Source organism: Lampetra fluviatilis, chromosome 73 (assembly GCF_964198595.1).
Source record: "Lampetra fluviatilis chromosome 73, kcLamFluv1.1, whole genome shotgun sequence".
Taxonomy (NCBI): Eukaryota; Metazoa; Chordata; class Hyperoartia; order Petromyzontiformes; family Petromyzontidae; genus Lampetra; species Lampetra fluviatilis.
Genome location: NC_136347.1, coordinates 2,140,937 through 2,159,077, shown reverse-complemented (window position 1 = coordinate 2,159,077; position 18,141 = coordinate 2,140,937). Strand labels below are relative to the sequence as shown.

Genomic DNA, 18,141 nt, shown 5'->3' with positions numbered 1-18,141 from the left:
GTTGAATGACATTGGTGGTGCGTCGCCCAATCGCCCTTAATGAAGAAACCGCCCCTGCTCGGCTCTTCTCTTCTTTATTTCATATCCACAAACAAGGAACACGAACGAAGCCCCCCCCCGTAGGGAGAGGTCCCTCACGAATCACTCCGAGGTCAACGCTCAGGAGTGGGGGTTCAAAGTCGTGGGGTGAAGCTTCAAATGTCAAAGTTCAGGGTCAAGGTTTAAAGGTCGGGGTTCGGCACTACGTCGTCTGGGTGAAAGGTCAAAGGCGAGGGTCTGTGCGGAGAAGACAAGGGCTACATTTTAGGAATCAATGGCCACAAAGGGTCAGGGGTTACCCACCAGGGGTCAAACCGGGGGTCAAACCGGGGGTGATGGGCAGAGAGATGTGATCTCCTTCGCCGAGTATGCCGGAGCTCGTGAATTCCACGCTGCCCGCTGCTTGCTGCCCGCTGCTTGCTGCCCGCTGCCCGCTACCCGCTGCCTGCTGCCCGCTGCTTGCTGCCTGCTGCCCGCTGCTTGCTGCCTGCTGCCCGCTGCTTGCTGCTTGCTGCCTGCTGCTTGCTGCCTGCTGCTTGCTGCTTGCTGCTTGCTGCTTGCTGCTTGCTGCCTGCTGCCTACTGCTTGCTGCCTGCTGCCTGCTGCTTGCTGCCTGCTGCTTGCTGCTTGCTGCTTGCTGCCTGCTGCTGTATATTTGAAGTCTGCGTCTTTCTCTCCCCGTGGAGGTCACGTGGATTTTTCTCCGGTTCCTCCGGTTTTCCCCTCAACATTTAGAATCGACATCACACGATCAGAGTGTTTGGCTGCTACAATAAATTCCCACACGATGACGATGATAAGCAACTTCTTGGTTCTTTCGGTAAAGTCACGTAGAATGGAAATAATAAAATAATAAAACATAATAAAATAATTCTCACGACGTTTCGGCCACAACGCAAGCAGCCGTCCATTCAGACTCTGTCTTATCGACAGACCTGTTCTTCACCTGAGGACGGCTGCTTGCGTTGTGGCCGAAACGTCGTGAGAATTGTATTTTATTATGTTTTATTTTTATTATTCTATTATTTCCCTTCTACGTGACTTTACCAAAAGAACCAAGAAGATGAATCCCTGCAGTCACGAAAGCTTTAAATCGAGATGATAAGCAACTTTGTTGATCAATCACTACGTGTGGCCAGCAAGCTTCTAAAAAAGCGCTACATTGCTCAGTGGGTCTTAGCTGCTAAATAAGCACACGAGTGTGTAGAGTTAACCTACAATCGTTTATGTATAGGTCGGTCTATGGGTTTGGTGTTGGGCGGGGTGGGGGAATGGGTGAGTTGAGGAAAGTGAGGGGGGTTGAGGGTGAGTAGGGTGAGTAGGGTGAGTAGGATGAGTAGGGTGAGGAGGGTGAGGATCAGGTGATCGAGTTGCATGAGGATCAGGTGAGTGAGTGGGTTGGGTGCGGATCAGGCGAGTGAGTTGAGGGTGAGTGTGGTGAGTTGTGGGTGAGTGTGGTGAGTTGAGGGTGAGTGAGTTGAGGGTGAGTGTGGTGAGCTGTGGGTGAGTGTGGTGAGTGGTGGGTGAGTGTGGTGAGTTGTGGGTGAGTGTGGTGAGTTGTGGGTGAGGGTGGTGAGTGGTGGGTGAGTGTGGTGAGTTGTGTGTGAGTAGTGTGTGATTGTGGTGAGTTGTGAGTGAGTGTGGTGAGTTATGTGTGAGTGTGGTGAGTTGAGGGTGAGTGTGGTGAGTTGTGTGTGAGTGTGGTGAGTGTGGTGAGTGGTGGGTGAGTGCTCAGGGGAGGAGGTTGAGGGGCTGGCGTGATCTCTGGGCGAGGTGGGCACTGACGATGTCACCGAAGGCGTCTCTCTTGAGTAGCGAGTAGGACAGGCGCAGCGTGCGGCCTGCCAGCTTGTGGAAGAACTGCGACCACACACAGCGGGGCGGTGAGCGTGGTGAGTGTGGTGAGCGTGGTGAGTGTGGTGAGCGTGTTGAGTGGTGAGTGGAGTGAGTTGAGGTGAGTGGAGTGAGTGTGGTGAGTTGAGGTGGAGATGAGTGGAGGTGAGTGGTGAGTCTGAGTGAGTGTAGTAGTGAGTCTGAGTGAGTGTATTAGTGAATTTGAGTGAGTGTAGTAGTGAGTGAGTGTAGTAGTAAGTGAGTGTAGTAGTGAGTGAGTGTAGTAGTAGTGAGTGTAGTAGTAGTGAGTGAGTGTAGTAGTAGTGAGTGAGTGTAGTAGTGAGTGAGTGTAGTAGTGAGTGAGTGTAGTAGTAGTGAGTGTAGTAGTAGTGAGTGTAGTAGTGAGTGAGTGTAGTAGTAGTGAGTGTAGTTGTGAGTGAGTGTAGTAGTGAGTGAGTGTAGTAGTAGTGAGTGTAGTAGTAGTGAGTGTAGTAGTGAGTGAGTGTAGTAGTAGTGAGTGAGTGTAGTAGTGAGTGTAGTAGTAGTGAGTGTAGTAGTGAGTATAGTAGCGAGCGAGTGAGTGAGTGTAGTAGTGAGTGAGTGAGTGTAGTAGTGAGTGTAATAGTAGTGAGTGTAGTAGTAGTGAGTGAGTGAGTGTAGTAGTGAGTGTAGTAGTGAGTCCGAGTGGAGCGAGACTCACATGGGATCCGTGGCAGAAGAGGTTGAGTCCGAACTCGAGTCCCATGCCGTAGTCGGACTCATCGTTGGCGAACTGAACCAGCGTGGAGAGCTCCTGCAGCGGCGCAAACGCAGCCACGCGCCCAGCATCGTCCTCACAGCGCACCACCGCCTCGCACAGACGACGCAACTCCGCTAGTCACACACACACACAGCGTCACACACACACACAGCGTCACACACACAGCGTCACACACACAGCGTCACACACACACACAGCGTCACACACACGCGCGCAGCATCGTCCTCACAGCGCACCACCGCCTCACACAGACGTCGCAACTCCGCTAGTCACACACACACACAGTCACACAGACACACACAGTCACACACACACACAGCGTCACACACACACAGCGTCACACACACACACACAGTCACACACACACAGTCACACACACACACAGCGTCACACACACCGTCACACACACGTCACACACTGTCACACAGACACCGTCACACACCGTGTGACACAGACACCACCTATTGAGTGAGGAAGCGGTGATGTATCTGTGAGTAATGAGAAGAGTAGTGAGTAGTCAGTGTGAGTACTAGTGAGTACTAGTAATGAGTAGTAGTGATTGTGAGTAGTAGTGATTTTGAGTAGTAGTGAGTAGTAGTAGTGAGTAGTAGTGATTGTGAGTAGTAGTGTGTAGTACTAGTAGTGAGTAGTAGTAGTGAGTAGTAGTGGTAATGAGTAGCAGCGAGTCACCGGGTGAGTGAGGCAGCTCTCTGTAGTAGTGAGTAGTAGTAGTAGTAGTGAGTAGTAGTGAGTACTAGTAGTGAGTAGTAGTAGTAGTAGTGAGTAGTAGTAGTAGTAGTGAGTAGTAGTAGCGAGTCACCGGGTGAGTGAGGCAGCTCTCTGTAGTAGTGAGTAGTAGTAGTGAGTAGTAGTGAGTACTAGTAGTGAGTAGTAGTAGCGAGTCACCGGGTGAGTGAGGCAGCTCTCTGTAGTAGTGAGTAGTAGTAGTGAGTAGTAGTGAGTACTAGTAGTGAGTAGTAGTAGCGAGTCACCGGGTGAGTGAGGCAGCTCTCTGTAGTAGTGAGTAGTAGTAGTGAGTAGTAGTGAGTACTAGTAGTGAGTAGTAGTAGCGAGTCACCGGGTGAGTGAGGCAGCTCTCTGTAGTAGTGAGTAGTAGTAGTGAGTACTAGTAGTGAGTAGTAGCAGCGAGTCACCGGGTGAGTGAGGCAGCTCTCTGTAGTAGTGAGTAGTAGTAGTGAGTAGTAGTGAGTACTAGTAGTGAGTAGTAGTAGCGAGTCACCGGGTGAGTGAGGCAGCTCTCTGTAGTAGTGAGTAGTAGTAGTGAGTAGTAGTGAGTACTAGTAGTGAGTAGTAGTAGCGAGTCACCGGGTGAGTGAGGCAGCTCTCTGTAGTAGTGAGTAGTAGTAGTGAGTAGTAGTGAGTACTAGTAGTGAGTAGTAGCAGCGAGTCACCGGGTGAGTGAGGCAGCTCTCTGTAGTAGTGAGTAGTAGTAGTGAGTAGTAGTGAGTACTAGTAGTGAGTAGTAGCAGCGAGTCACCGGGTGAGTGAGGCAGCTCTCTGTATCCGACGTCTTTGTCGTCCACCGGAACCACGATGCCAGCTCCATGAAACAAGCGCGACACCACCTGGTGGTGAGCAGCGGTGGTGAGGTGTGGTGTGGTGGTGAGCAGCGGTGGTGAGGTGTGGTGTGGTGGTGAGCAGCGGTGGTGAGCAGTGGTGGTGAGCAGCGGTGGTGAGGTGTGGTGGTGAGCAGCGGTGGTGAGCAGTGGTGGTGAGCAGCGGTGGTGAGGTGTGGTGTGGTGGTGAGCAGCGGTGGTGAGCAGTGGTGGTGAGCAGTGGTGGTGAGGTGTGGTGTGGTGGTGAGCAGTGGTGGTGAGCAGTGGTGGTGAGCAGCGGTGGTGAGGTGTGGTGGTGAGCAGCGGTGGTGAGCAGCGGTGGTGAGCAGCGGTGGTGAGGTGTGGTGGTGAGCAGTGGTGGTGAGCAGCGGTGGTGAGGTGTGGTGGTGAGCAGTGGTGGTGAGCAGTGGTGGTGAGGTGTGGTGGTGAGGTGTGGTGGTGAGCAGCGGTGGTGAGGTGTGGTGGTGAGCAGTGGTGGTGAGCAGCGGTGGTGAGGTGTGGTGGTGAGCAGTGGTGGTGAGCAGTGGTGGTGAGGTGTGGTGGTGAGGTGTGGTGGTGAGCAGTGGTGGTGAGCAGCGGTGGTGAGCAGTGGTGGTGAGCAGTGGTGGTGAGGTGTGGTGGTGAGGTGTGGTGGTGAGGTGTGGTGGTGAGGTGTGGTGGTGAGCAGTGGTGGTGAGGTGTGGTGGTGAGGTGTGGTGGTGAGCAGCGGTGGTGAGGTGTGGTGGTGAGGAGTGGTGGTGAGCAGTGGTGGTGAGGTGTGGTGGTGAGCAGCGGTGGTGAGGTGTGGTGGTGAGGAGTGGTGGTGAGCAGTGGTGGTGAGGTGTGGTGGTGAGGTGTGGTGGTGAGCAGCGGTGGTGAGGTGTGGTGGTGAGCAGCGGTGGTGAGGTGTGGTGGTGAGGAGTGGTGGTGAGCAGCGGTGGTGAGGTGTGGTGGTGAGGTGTGGTGGTGAGGTGTGGTGGTGAGCAGTGGTGGTGAGCAGCGGTGGTGAGGTGTGGTGGTGAGCAGTAGTGGTGAGGTGTGGTGGTGAGCAGTGGTGGTGAGCAGCGGTGGTGAGGTGTGGTGGTGAGGTGTGGTGGTGAGCAGTGGTGGTGAGCAGTGGTGGTGAGGTGTGGTGGTGAGCAGTGGTGGTGAGGTGTGGTGGTGAGCAGTGGTGGTGAGGTGTGGTGGTGAGATGTGGTGGTGAGGTGTGGTGGTGAGCAGTGGTGGTGAGCAGTGGTGGTGAGGTGTGGTGGTGAGGTGTGGTGGTGAGCAGTGGTGGTGAGGTGTGGTGGTGAGGTGTGGTGGTGAGCAGCGGTGGTGAGCAGCGGTGGTGAGGTGTGGTGGTGAGGTGTGGTGGTGAGCAGTGGTGGTGAGGTGTGGTGGTGAGGTGTGGTGGTGAGCAGCGGTGGTGAGCAGCGGTGGTGAGCAGTGGTGGTGAGGTGTGGTGGTGAGGTGTGGTGGTGAGCAGTGGTGGTGAGGTGTGGTGGTGAGGTGTGGTGGTGAGCAGTGGTGGTGAGGTGTGGTGGTGAGGTGTGGTGGTGAGCAGCGGTGGTGAGCAGCGGTGGTGAGGTGTGGACAGCTGTAAGCCCCAGGCTACTGTGGGCTCGCCTGCCCATCAACAAGAGGCGAGGAGTGGTGGTGGTTGCTTACGCCCCCACCGAAGATGAACATCAGTGGAGGGATGCAGGCAAGGCTGATGAGTCAGATGCCTTCTAAGACCTCCTGTCAACGGTGCTGGCTGAAGTGGTCCCTCTGGATAAAGTAATCCTGTTCCGGCATTTGTACATCCACACGCCATGGATGCACAGCAGGTTCAAGCAAGAACATTTGCTGGATTATATAGTGATGGAACAGCAGATGTGGGCCTATACTCTTGACAACAGGACCTAACGTGCAGCTAATGTGCCTACTGACCATCGGCTTGTCACCTGTAAGATGCGCCTGCCATTATTAGACTCCGGTGGTGGGTGTCCATCTAGGACCCAATTCAAACCCATAGTGGCCTGGTGTCAGCTAGCTGAGGAAAGTTGCGAGAATTCAATCATCGCTTGCAGCTGGGGTTGGCATCGTTCCTCCCTCCTCCTGATGTCGAGGGAAAATGGGCGAGGTTTAGGACTGTGGCTCATGCAGCTGCAATGGCTGCTTTGTGTACACGGTCCAGACCTCCCCAGAGACCCTGGCTGACGGAGGTGTTCCGGCTGACTGAGAGAAAGCGACAGGCCCACTCCCATCATCTGCAGCATCCCACGTGGTGGAATGAGGCTTACCGCAGCCTTTGCTCAGAGGTTAGGTGAGCCTTGTGGTGCTGCAAAGATCAGTGGTGGTCGCGGGTTGCTGAAGAGATGGAGTCTGCCTCAGTAGCCCGTGATCAGAAATTACTTTTATTTTGCCCAAAAGTAACTTGCAGCACCACAGCTCTCACCATCCTTAGGGAGCGGTGATCCAATCTCCGACCCCCTGGAACAAATTTGCAGGTTTTCTGAGCATTTCTGTCAGGTCTCGGGGGAGGAGAAATCCCTTAGCCTAGAAAACATCATGGGGCAAAGTGGGGATGACCCTGCTGAGGCTGCGGTGCCTCAAATGTTGGCTGGCTGAAGTGCCATCTGTTGAGGAAGTCGGGAAGGCCATCGAGAGTCTCAGACCAGGAAAAACACCGGGCAGAGATGATCTTCCAAGTGAACTGCTGCAGGAAAGTGGGTTTTGTGCTCAGACTGCCCTATATGACATCATAATAACAGAATGGACCACTGGATGGGTTCTGCAGGATTGGAAGGATGCCTTGATGGTCCCCCTCTTTCAGAAGGGGGACCGCACAGACTGTAACAACTACAGGGGCATCTTACTCCTCAGTGTGCCGGGAAAGGTCCTGGCAAGGATTATTCAACATTGCCTTGCCAGGCACGCTGAGGAGAGGCTTGCGGAGCCCCAATGTGGTTTAAGCCCATGGCGGTCCTGTACAGACGCCATATTTTCTGTCCGTCTGCTACAGCAGAGGTGTGAAGAATTCCTACAAGACCTACATCTCTGCTTTATTGACCTGGTCAAGGCCTATGATACCATCAGTAGGCCTGGGCTCTGGGTTGTTCTTCGTGCTTTCGGAGTCCCTGACCCTCTGCTCACGATCATTAAGGACCTTCGTGATGGTGAGCAGGCCCGGGTAAAGCTATGTGGCCAGGAGTCAGAGTCATTACCTGTTCACCTTGGGGTGCGCGATAGGGATGTCCTCTGGTGCCTACATTATTTAACATATTTTTCGACCATGTAATAGGAGCCTTGTATCAGCCCCTCCAAAACTGTTTTGTGTCATCAAACACTCCATCTCCTCAAGTCCCTATTGGCGGGGTAGTTGTGGAGAGAGTGGAGAAGTTTCCATACCTGGTCAGTGTGCTTATGACCAGCTCTGGTTTGACAGCAGAATCAGTTGAGGGGCATGATCTATTCATCGGCTGTGTACCCCTGTGTGGAACCTACCTGGCCTGTCGCTCCACATGACGATTGGGGTGGTGGTGGTGGTGAGTAGTTGGGGTGGTGCATGTAGTAGTAGCCATGGTGGTGAGTAGTTGGGGTGGTGTATGTAGTATCAGACGTAGCAAATTGTAGTTGTGGTGAATGGTAGTCGTTGTGGCTAGAAGTGATGGAGTCTCACCCTCTTGTTCCGAGCAGCAATGCTCGGTGACTTGGTCTCCAGGGAGAATCCCAATCTGGTCGCCGTGGCGATGAGAGCATCACGCACAGAGGAGATGGAGGCGATGGAGGAGGTGGAGGAAGATTTGGAGGAGGTACTTTTGGCTGAGCGGATCTTTCGGTCAGCCACACATCTGCCATACATTACCACAGACATCCACTCAGTCACTCAGCCACGACTATGGGGGGTCTCTATGTGTCTCTATGTGTCTCTGTGGGTCTCTATGTGTCTCTATGGGTCTCTATGGGTCTATATGTGTCTCTACGGGTCTCTATGTATCTATACGAGTTTAGAGTATTTGTCTGCTTTAAATCCCTACAAGATGATGACATCAGCCACTTCTGATACTGATGTAGTTTATATTTTAGTTGTTTACGGGGTGGTTTAGTTGCTGCTGCTCCATTCTATTAACATTCCTTCCCTTTATTACTGCTAACCCTACTCCCTCCCTTTGATGCTGCTAATCCTGCATAATGCACGGACATAATGACTTTGAAACCCCCCGCCCACCTCCTACGCATTCCACAAGGAGTGACTAATCCCATATCTGCATTTCCCATAAATATGCTAAATTCCTCTTGATATGCAAATTCATTTGTCAAGGCGCTCTTCCCCCTCCAACCCAGCAACTTAAATATACGCTGCCAAGCCTGGTGGTGTTTCATTCAGACGCTGTCTCCCCGACAGACCTGTTCTTCACCTGAGGATGGCTGCTTGCGTTGTGGCCGAAACGTCGTGAGAAATGTATTTTTATTATGTTTTATTTTTATTATTTTATTACTTCCCTTCTACGTGATGACTTTACCGAAAGAACCAAGATGACATCAGCCACTTGGTCTAGCCGTCATCGCGTGTGGCCACGTTGCTACTGACAGAGCTCACGGCTCTGTGGGCCTCAGCTGTGAACATCGTGAACAGTCAGTTGAGTTGTAGGAGACGCGAGTTACTTGAGAGCAGCGAAGATGTTGTCTCCTAGCGGGGTGATGGTACAGCCGCGGCTCGCCACGCTCTCTCCTACAAACACAGGCAGCTCCCCCGGGCTGTCTCTACACACAGGCACACACAGGCACACACAGGCACACAGACACAGTCAGACACAGATAGACACAGGCAGCTCCCCCGGACTGTCTCTACACACAGTCACACACAGGCAGACACAGGCAGCTCTACCCAGGGCTGTCTACACACAGTCACACACAGGCAGATACAGGCGCACAGATACAGACAGACACATGGAGCTCCACCCAGGGCTCTGTCTACCTGTATCTGTGCGCCTGTGTCTGACTGTCTGACTGTGTGTAGAGACAGCCCTGGGTAGAGCTCCATGTGTCTGTCTGTATCTGTGTGCCTGTGTCTGAGTGAGTGAGTAGGTGAGTCTTTCTCTGAGTGAGTGAGTTGGTGAGTCTTTCTCTAAGTGAGTGAGTTGGTGAGTCTCTGAGTGAGTGAGTTGGTGAGTCTCTCTCTGAGTGGGTGAGTTGGTGAGTCTCTGAGTGAGTGAGTTGGTGAGTCTCTCTCTGAGTGAGTGAGTGAGTCGGTGAGTCTCTGAGTGAGTGAGTTGGTGAGTCTCTGAGTGAGTGAGTTGGTGAGTCTCTGAGTGAGTGAGTGAGTGAGTCTTTCTCTGAGTGAGTGAGTTGGTGAGTCTCTGAGTGAGTGAGTGAGTTGGTGAGTCTCTGAGTGAGTGAGTGAGTTGGTGAGTCTCTCTCTGAGTGGGTGAGTTGGTGAGTCTCTGAGTGAGTTGGTGAGTCTCTGAGTGAGTGAGTTGGTGAGTCTCTGAGTGAGTGAGTGAGTGAGTGAGTGAGTGAGTTGGTGAGTCTCTCTCTGAGTGGGTGAGTTGGTGAGTCTCTGAGTGAGTGAGTTGGTGAGTCTCTCTCTGAGTGAGTTGGTGAGTCTCTCTCTGAGTGAGTGAGTGAGTGAGTTGGTGAGTCTCTGAGTGAGTGAGTTGGTGAGTCTCTGAGTGAGTGAGTTGGTGAGTCTCTGAGTGAGTGAGTTGGTGAGTCTCTCTCTGAGTGAGTGAGTGAGTTGGTGAGTCTCTGAGTGAGTGAGTGAGTTGGTGAGTCTCTCTCTGAGTGGGTGAGTCTCTGAGTGGGTGAGTTGGTGAGTCTCTCTCTGAGTGAGTGAGTGAGTTGGTGAGTCTCTGAGTGAGTGAGTTGGTGAGTCTCTCTCTGAGTGAGTGAGTTGGTGAGTCTCTGAGTGAGTGAGTTGGTGAGTCTCTGAGTGAGCGAGTGAGTTAGTGAGTCTCTGAGTGAGTGAGTTGGTGAGTCTCTGAGTGGGTGAGTTGGTGAGTCTCTGAGTGAGTTAGTGAGTCTCTCTCTGAGTGAGTGAGTGAGTTGGTGAGTCTCTCTCTGAGTGAGTGAGTTGGTGAGTCTCTGTGGCTCCTCACCGGTAGTACCCCAGGTGAGTCTGTGAGTCCGAGTCCCCGCGTGCCACCGTCTGGAGCTCCGGCGGGTCGTACCAGTACCTCCAGTGGAGGTGCAGCAGCTGTGGGGGGGGGCCGCTGAGCGCCCCCCCAAGGTGCTTCCCGGAAAGCACCTCAAACGGTCCGACCAGGTGCAGGCCCAGAGGGGCCATGGCGTCTTGGGGGACACGCAGAGGGAGGGAGGGAGACACACAGAGAGAGGGAGACACGCAGGGGGAGGGAGACACACAGAGGGAGACACACAGGGGAGGGAGACACACAGGGGGAGACACGCAGAGGGAGACACACAGAGGGAGACACACAGAGAGACGGAGACACAGAGGGAGACACACAGAGAGACGGAGACACAGAGGGAGACACGCACAGAGAGGGAGACACACAGAGAGGGAGACACGCACAGAGAGGGAGACACGCACAGAGAGGGAGACACACAGGGGGCGGGGAGAGACACGCTGGGGGAGAGAGATACGAAGGGGGAGCGAGACACAGAGGGGGAGACACGCGGGGTGGGGGGGGGGACACGCTGGGGGAGGGAGGAATACAGAGCAACACGCAGAGGGAGGCACAGGGAGACACGGAGTGACACAGTGAGATGCGGGGTGACACACAGGGAGTGAAGGGGTCAGGGAGGGGGTGAGTGTGAGGGTGAGTGAGGGGGTCAGGGTGTGAGAAGGGTTGTGAGTGAGGGTGTGAGTGGGGGTGAGTGAGGGGTGAGTGAGGGGTGAGTGGGGTGTGAGTGAGGGGTGAGTGAGGGGTGAGTGGGAGGGTGAGTGAGGGGTGAGTGAGTGAGGGGTGAGTGAGGGGGTGAGTGAGTGGTGAGTGAGGGGTGAGTGAGTGGTGAGTGAGGGGTTAGTGAGAGTGGTGAGTGAGTGGTGAGTGAGTGGTGAGTTAGGGGTGAGTGAGGGGTGAGAGGGGTGAGTGGGAGGGGTGAGTGAGAGTGGTGAGTGAGTGGTGAGTGAGGGGTGAGTGAGAGTGGTGAGTGAGGGGTGAGTGAGAGTGGTCAGTGAGTGGTGAGGGGTGAGTGAGGGGTGAGTGAGAGTGGTGAGTGAGTGGTGAGTGAGTGGTGAGTTAGGGGTGAGTGAGGGGTGAGTGAGAGGGGTGAGTGGGAGAGGTGAGGGGTGAGTGAGGGTGAGTGAGGGGTGAGTGAGTGGTGAGTGACGGGTGAGTGAGGGTGTGAGTGAGGGGGTGAGTGAGGGGTGAGTGAGGGGTGAGTGAGTGGTGAGTGAGGGGTGAGTGAGGGTATGAGTGAGGGGGTGAGTGAGGGGTGAGTGAGTGGTGAGTGAGGGGTGAGTGAGTGGTGAGTGAGGGGTGAGTGAGGGGTGAGTCAGGGGTGAGTGGGAGGAGTGAGGGGAGAGTGAGTGGTGAGTGAGTGGTGAGTTAGGGGTGAGTGAGGGGTGAGTGAGAGGGGTGAGTGGGAGGGGTGAGGGGTGAGTGAGGGGTGAGTGAGTGGTGAGTGAGGGGGTGAGTGAGGGGTGACTGAGGATGTGAGTGAGGGGTGAGTGAGAGTGGTGAGTGAGAGTGGTGAGTGAGTGGTGAGTGAGGGTGAGTGAGAGTGGTGAGTGAGAGTGGTGAGTGAGAGTGGTGAGTGAGGGGTGAGTGAGAGTGGTGAGTGAGAGTGGTGAGTGAGTGGTGAGTGAGGGTGAGTGAGAGTGGTGAGTGAGAGTGGTGAGTGAGAGTGGTGAGTGAGGGGTGAGTGAGGGGTGAGTGAGAGTGGTGAGTGAGAGTGGTGAGTGAGAGTGGTGAGTGAGAGTGGTGAGTGAGGGGTGAGTGTGAGTGGTGAGTGAGGGGTGAGTGAGGGGTGAGTGAGAGTGGTGAGTGAGAGTGGTGAGTGAGGGGTGAGTGAGGGGTGAGTGAGAGTGGTGAGTGAGGGGTGAGTGAGAGTGGTGAGTGAGAGTGGTGAGTGAGGGGTGAGTGAGGGGTGAGTGAGGGGTGAGTGAGAGTGGTGAGTGAGAGTGGTGAGTGAGAGTGGTGAGTGAGTGGTGAGTGTGGTGAGTGAGTGGTGAGTGAGTGGTGAGTGAGGGTGAGGAGTCACCGAGTGGGCTGTGTGGAGCGAGCTGCAGGCAGAGGCCCCACAGCGGCACGAGGTCTCGTGGTGCCGGGAGTCCCCCGTAGAGAGACGACACCGCGGGGAGCATCAGCGCCGCCGCCTCCTCCTCTTTGTTGTGCCCCTGGCCTGAGGAGGTGGAGGTGGTGGAGGAGGTGGTGATGGTGGAGGAGGTGGTCGTGGTGGGGACTTCGATCCGGGCCCGTTTCCCACTGGATTTCTGCATCACCAGAACGAGAGTGGTGAGTGAGCGGGTGGTGGGTGAGTGAGTGAGCGGGTGGTGAGTGGTGAGTGAGAGTGGTGAGGGTGGAGAGTGGTGAGATGGGTGAGTGAATGGTGGGTGAGCTTGAGTGGCGAGTGAGTGTGTGAGTGTGCGGTGACTAACGAGTGAGAGTGGTGAGTGAGAGTGATGAGTAAGAGTGGTGAGTGAGAGTGGTGAGTGTGGTGGGAGAGAGTGGTGAGTGTCACAGTGTGAGTGGATGAGTGGTGAGTATGAGTGGTGTGAATGGTGAGTGGTTAAGAGTGGTTGCTAGGCATGAGCACTCGCCGTCTCTCGCGCGCTCCTCTTGACACGCGCCGACATGTTGATGAGTGAGGGGGGTGAGGGTGGTGAGCGTGGTGAGGGTGGTGAGCGTGGTGAGGGTGGTGAGCGTGGTGAGGGTGGTGAGCAGAGCGTTTTGGCGGGAAACAGGCAAAAGCGACGCGGTAAAATGACGTCATTTACGGATGTTCGGCTCCTGGGTCGTGACCGGGTAACGTCACTTCCGGGAACGCCGGGGGCCGACATCTTGTTTAGTTCAAATTTGAACTCACGCGTTCGGGACAGGGTCAGGGTGGTTAGGGGTTAATTAAGGTTTTCGGGTTTGGGTTTAGGGTGAGGCTCGATTATTCCGACTCACTACTCTCCGGCACATCTGGCAAAAACATTTACTAAGCTGCAGAGAGTACACAATTATTTGGCAGGCGTCATGACGAGTACTGCAAAATCCGACCATGTCTGTCCAGTGTTCAAGTTTCATGTATTAGGTGTAGCCCTGTGAGCCATTCGGCTCTTGAATCGGGTGCGACCGCAACAAACAAAAACATGAACAAAAAACATCTTAAAGTGAATATGTGACTAAGTGCAAACAGAAAATCCAAGAAAAGACAGCAAAATATTAGACAAGAGGATGCCAAAAGACGTACGCTTTTTGGCATCCTCTGTTTTTTGTTTACATTCTGACCACAAGCATTGTGGTTAATGCAGACATGACTCTTTGTAAAATGTTTTCAGTTTGATGTTTTACTATTGTAACACCTGTTTTGTTGCCAGAAAAAAGGGGAAACCCTATTCTCCAGAGGTGTGGACTCGAGTCATGTGACTTGGACTCGAGTCAGACTCGAGTCATGAATTTGATGACTTGCGACTCGACTTGGACTTGCATAACAATGACTTTGTCCCACCTCTGCTATTCTCATAAAGGGAACCCAATTAAGAGGAGCAGTTGATTACAATAACAAAGACACCCTACGAAGAGCGCTGGTTATTTCGTGATATATTTGTATATTTTCTGTTTAACATCTGCTTACTTATTCTTAGTTCTTTCGGTAAAGTCACGTAGAAGGGAAATAATGAAATAATATAAATATAAAACAAAAATTCTCACGACGTTTCGACTACAACACAAGCCTCACGCAGCGACAGCTCCTCTCCTCCGTCCTCGGTGGAAGAAGAACATCGCGGGTGTGCCGATGGAGATTTGTAAATCTCCGCTCGAAGTGAGAGAAAATTCGCACGAAATATCGTTTTCAATGAATAAGCTTTTAATGATGAAATACAATTATCAAATTCAAAACATAACACAATTCAAAGTTGTTTCATTTTCAAACTGCAAAACAGAGCATCAAGAGCTTGCGTGGATGCGTCGCTCGTGTGCAATTCTTTTCGTCACTTTCCAATCAGCAAGGACCATTGCTTGTCCTAATTCGACAAAATCTACGTCAACACATAATACAAAATTATAATTCGTGTTATAGAGAGTTCCTCCTTTTCGTGTAACTTTTAATTGTTATGCCTTGTAACTGATGAATGATCCGAGTGTGCTCGCTATTTCAAAGACAATAAGTTGCTCCAGAGGGAGATGCTTCCTGAAAACACAAAAGTACCCTTTGACCTGTATCACAAGAACAATGAGTCTCACCTGAGTGATCTGTACAGGTTACTTGCAAAACACACACTTTGTCCTAACATCACTCATTCAATGTTTGACCCTTATAGACCAAATGGTACATGTACGCACACCATCATACAAGTATTCATTCTAAATTCGTGACAGGCATATTAACATAATTGAATTACTGCATTGAAATATACTGCATTAGGTTACATCCTATTAACAAGAAGCTAATTAAAAAATACGCACCGTCTGCTTAACAGTGTATGTACAACATTCAAAACGAGTTGGCCATTGCATGCTGGCATCTGGGTAAAAATTTTGCAAATTCTAAACATTACCTACAAACTCCACAACTGAGATGCCACATCAACCATCGCCCCCTACTGACAGGCTCTTGTCCACATGCAGGCCGGTGCAGGGCCACCACCTTGTGCCACACAGGGGCAGCTGCTACTTGGGGATGCTCTTAGAGTGTTTGAAAAGAGATACGATACAAAACTCCGAATTGCCGAGGCGATTAAGCAAGCACAATATAAATGCAATTATGATAACATAGTGAATGCTTGGGAGCTTATTGGCTCTCGCTCCTGGTGAGAGATCTACCCAACACACAGGTCCACAAAGACTGGCCGCTCTTACCCTGCAGGTTGAACCTAGGAACTGAGTGTTCAACTTCACATTCTTGTCATTAAAGGCCTGTGATAAAGGTGCATCTATTGGAGCGGCATCGTCTAAGGCAGTGGTTCTTAACCTTGTTGGAGGTACTGAACCCCACCAGTTTCATATGCGCATTCACCGAACCCTTCTTAATTGGAAAAATAAAATTATTTTTTCAAATTCAAAACATAGGTACATGTTTTACTGGTGCACAATCATGAGTCAGGTGTGTCTTGACCTCCGCCGAACCCCTGAGACTGACTCACCGAACCCCTGGGGTTCGATCGAACCCAGGTTAAGAACCACTGGTCTAAGGCTTACGCATCTCCCGGGTCTCCATTTGACTTTGTATTGTCTCGGAGGAAGTCCACCCACACCTCCACTTCCACAAACTGCTGGGAGTTGCCTCGCTCTGCCTCACAGTCAGAATTCTCCTCCTGCTTCACGTTGCCTCCATCGATGTGAAGGTCCGATTTTGGAATTGAATCTTCATCTTCACATTTTACCTTCACTTCTTCGCTCTTCACCATCACGTCTTCACATTTCACCATCACCTCTTCATATTTCACCTTGATTTCTTTAAAAGTGTCCAAGCTGGGATTTTCTTCCGGTTCTTGTTTGATGAGGGATGGGCTAATTGAGGCACTTTGACTTTCACAAGCTGATTTCAGACTCCACTCCTTGTGGATCTTCTGATGCTTGCGTGATCTCTGGTGTCTTTGAAGATTTGATGAAAGTGTAAACGCCTTCCCACACACACTGCACTTGAAGGGTTTCTCTCCCGTGTGTGTTCTCTTGTGTGCTACAAGAGCAGATAAATATGAAAACGCCTTCCCACACACACTGCACTTGAAGGGTTTCTCTCTCGTGTGTGTTCTCTGGTGTATTACAAGAGTAGATGAATCTGAAAACGCCTTCCCACACACACTGCACCTGAAGGGTTTCTCTCCCGTGTGTGTTCTCTTGTGTTTTACAAGAGTAGATGAATCTGAAAACGCCTTCCCACACACACTGCACTTGAAGGGTTTCTCTCCCGTGTGTGTTCTCTGGTGTGCTACAAGAGTAGATGAACGTGCAAACGCCTTCCCACACACACTGCACTTGAAGGGTTTCTCTCCCATGTGTGTTCTCTGGTGTGCTACAAGAGTAGATGAACGTGCAAACGCCTTCCCACACACACTGCACTTGAAGGGTTTCTCTCCATTGTGTGTTCTCTGGTGTTTTATAAGAGCAGATGACTGTGCAAACGCCTTCCCACACACACTGCACTTGAAGGGTTTCTCTCCCGTGTGTGTTCTCTGGTGTGTTACAAGAGCAGATGAATGTGCAAACGCCCTCCCACACACACTGCACTTGAAGGGTTTCTCTCCTGTGTGAGTTCTCTGGTGCCGTGTCAAATGTTCAGGACGATCCGTGCTGTATGCACACCGGTCGCATTGATGCCTTTTTGCACCGAGCTGCGCCGAGTGCCTTTGCTCCATGAGACCAATTCTGCAGAGGCAGCGACAGCTGCAGACAGAAAAAGAAGAATATCCACACCATCTACACGTCAGTATCGAGGCACAGAGGAATGCATATACACAGTCACACGTCACTTACACGTCTATAGTAAAAAAAAAGTGTCCCAAATTAATCACACGGGCTGTTATGGCACACAATAAGAGGCCAAATGGTCATAAACATGCCTGGAAGCCCTCGTATCTTCAAAATGAACGCTAACCCAAAACTCAGCACACAATTTCAGCTGTTTGGCTTCAAAATGAATGTTTATGAAAGCTAAATTCAGCTGACATAGCAAAGGGTGTTGAAAATAATACTATTTGTGTCATGCACAAATGCATAAATTAATGTTCAATCACAACTTAGAGGAGTGAAGCCAGGCACAGATGTCCTTGATTGCTGGGATGAGCAGTTCCGACTTCAGCTGCTGCACGTGTGTGCTGTGATCACTTCCTGACTCCATTCTTACAAAGAGTTCCAGAGGAAAACTAAAATAAACTACTGTTTTGATATAACCTCTGTGCTCAATAGAGTTAATAGACTTTACTGCAAATACAAACTTGACACTGTCACACACTCAGAGGTGGAGCCAGGATTTTCAGGTAGGGGGGGGGAAACTCCTCCAGCAATGAAAAATTACAGGAGTTGTTAGTAAGTAAGGAGTTGTTAGTGAGAAAGGAGTTGTTAGTAAGAAAGGACTTGTCCCTTGCTTTTCATTCGACGCGTGTGATCGTCATCGCGCTCGCTGAACGTGTTGATGCCTTCAGGAAAGAAAAATAGACTTTTGTATTTTGGGGGGGGGGGGGGGGGGGGGGGAAATGACCATGACGTATGTGGCATCAACCCGCATCACACCTGAGCTAAGCGCTCTGCAATGCTTACCCCCCTACCACATGGCTCTTCGCGCGCCGTACTTTTACAGCTGTTCACAGCGTGCCGGGAGATTTTAGGTGGCGCTTCGCTCCTGGCCGATTAAGCCATTGGCTTCTCGGAGTTTCAATACAAATCCGTGTGAAGAACGGGTACAACTGCCATCTTAAATATAAAGCAGAACTTACACCTGTTTGTTTGTGTGCAGCAGCAAAAAGTCTCCAACGCTGAGCTCTGGCGAAATGAAATTTTCACAGCTTATGCTGTCTGGAATTTCTAAGCGAACGCCACGTCATTCCCTTCCCGAGTGGCAAAAATCGACCTGACGTAGCAGTGGGTTCAGGTTGAATTTCCTTGAGGGAAAACATCCGATTTAGGTAAATTGAAGTGTTTCGGCTTCTTTCTTGCAAGCATCAATTTTTTCAGGGTTTTTCATTGAATTATGAGGGAATATTAAATTAATCCAAGACAAGAATCCAAGTCCCGGGCAAAGCCGGGTAGTGAAGCTAGTTACTAATAAACCCCAATGATCCTATCGAAATTACGGATTTCTATCGGATCGTTGGGGGGGCACGTGCCACCCCACCCCCACTGGCTCCACCACTGTCACACACTGGCATGGTTC

The 18,141-nt window shown here is 51.7% G+C and overlaps 1 protein-coding gene across 1 annotated transcript; it reads right to left on the bottom strand.

The window, feature by feature from the left end:
• Window positions 1–60: 60 nt before the first annotated feature.
• HPF1 (histone PARylation factor 1) lies at window positions 61–13,045 on the bottom strand. The gene is made up of 8 exons (XM_078883782.1): window positions 12,881–13,045; window positions 12,322–12,553; window positions 10,254–10,446; window positions 8,821–8,919; window positions 7,835–8,006; window positions 4,131–4,218; window positions 2,573–2,745; window positions 61–1,899 (listed from the first exon to the last, which is right to left on the bottom strand). The coding sequence occupies exons 1-8, from the start codon at window positions 12,914–12,916 to the stop codon at window positions 1,771–1,773; spliced, it is 1,122 nt and encodes a 373-aa protein (XP_078739908.1). The 5' UTR covers window positions 12,917–13,045; the 3' UTR covers window positions 61–1,770.
• Window positions 13,046–18,141: the final 5,096 nt, after the last annotated feature.

Bases quoted from the DNA above. Each gene is read 5' to 3' on its own strand.
- HPF1 (XM_078883782.1), bottom strand. From the start codon at position 12,916: ATGTCGGCGCGTGTCAAGAGGAGCGCGCGAGAGACG. The intron at 10,447-12,321 runs GTGACTCCTCAC...GTGTCCCCCAAG, and splicing joins CGCTCCACACAGCCCACTCG to ACGCCATGGCCCCTCTGGGC. The intron at 8,920-10,253 runs GTGAGGAGCCAC...GCCTGTGTGTAG, and splicing joins ACTCACCTGGGGTACTACCG to AGACAGCCCGGGGGAGCTGC.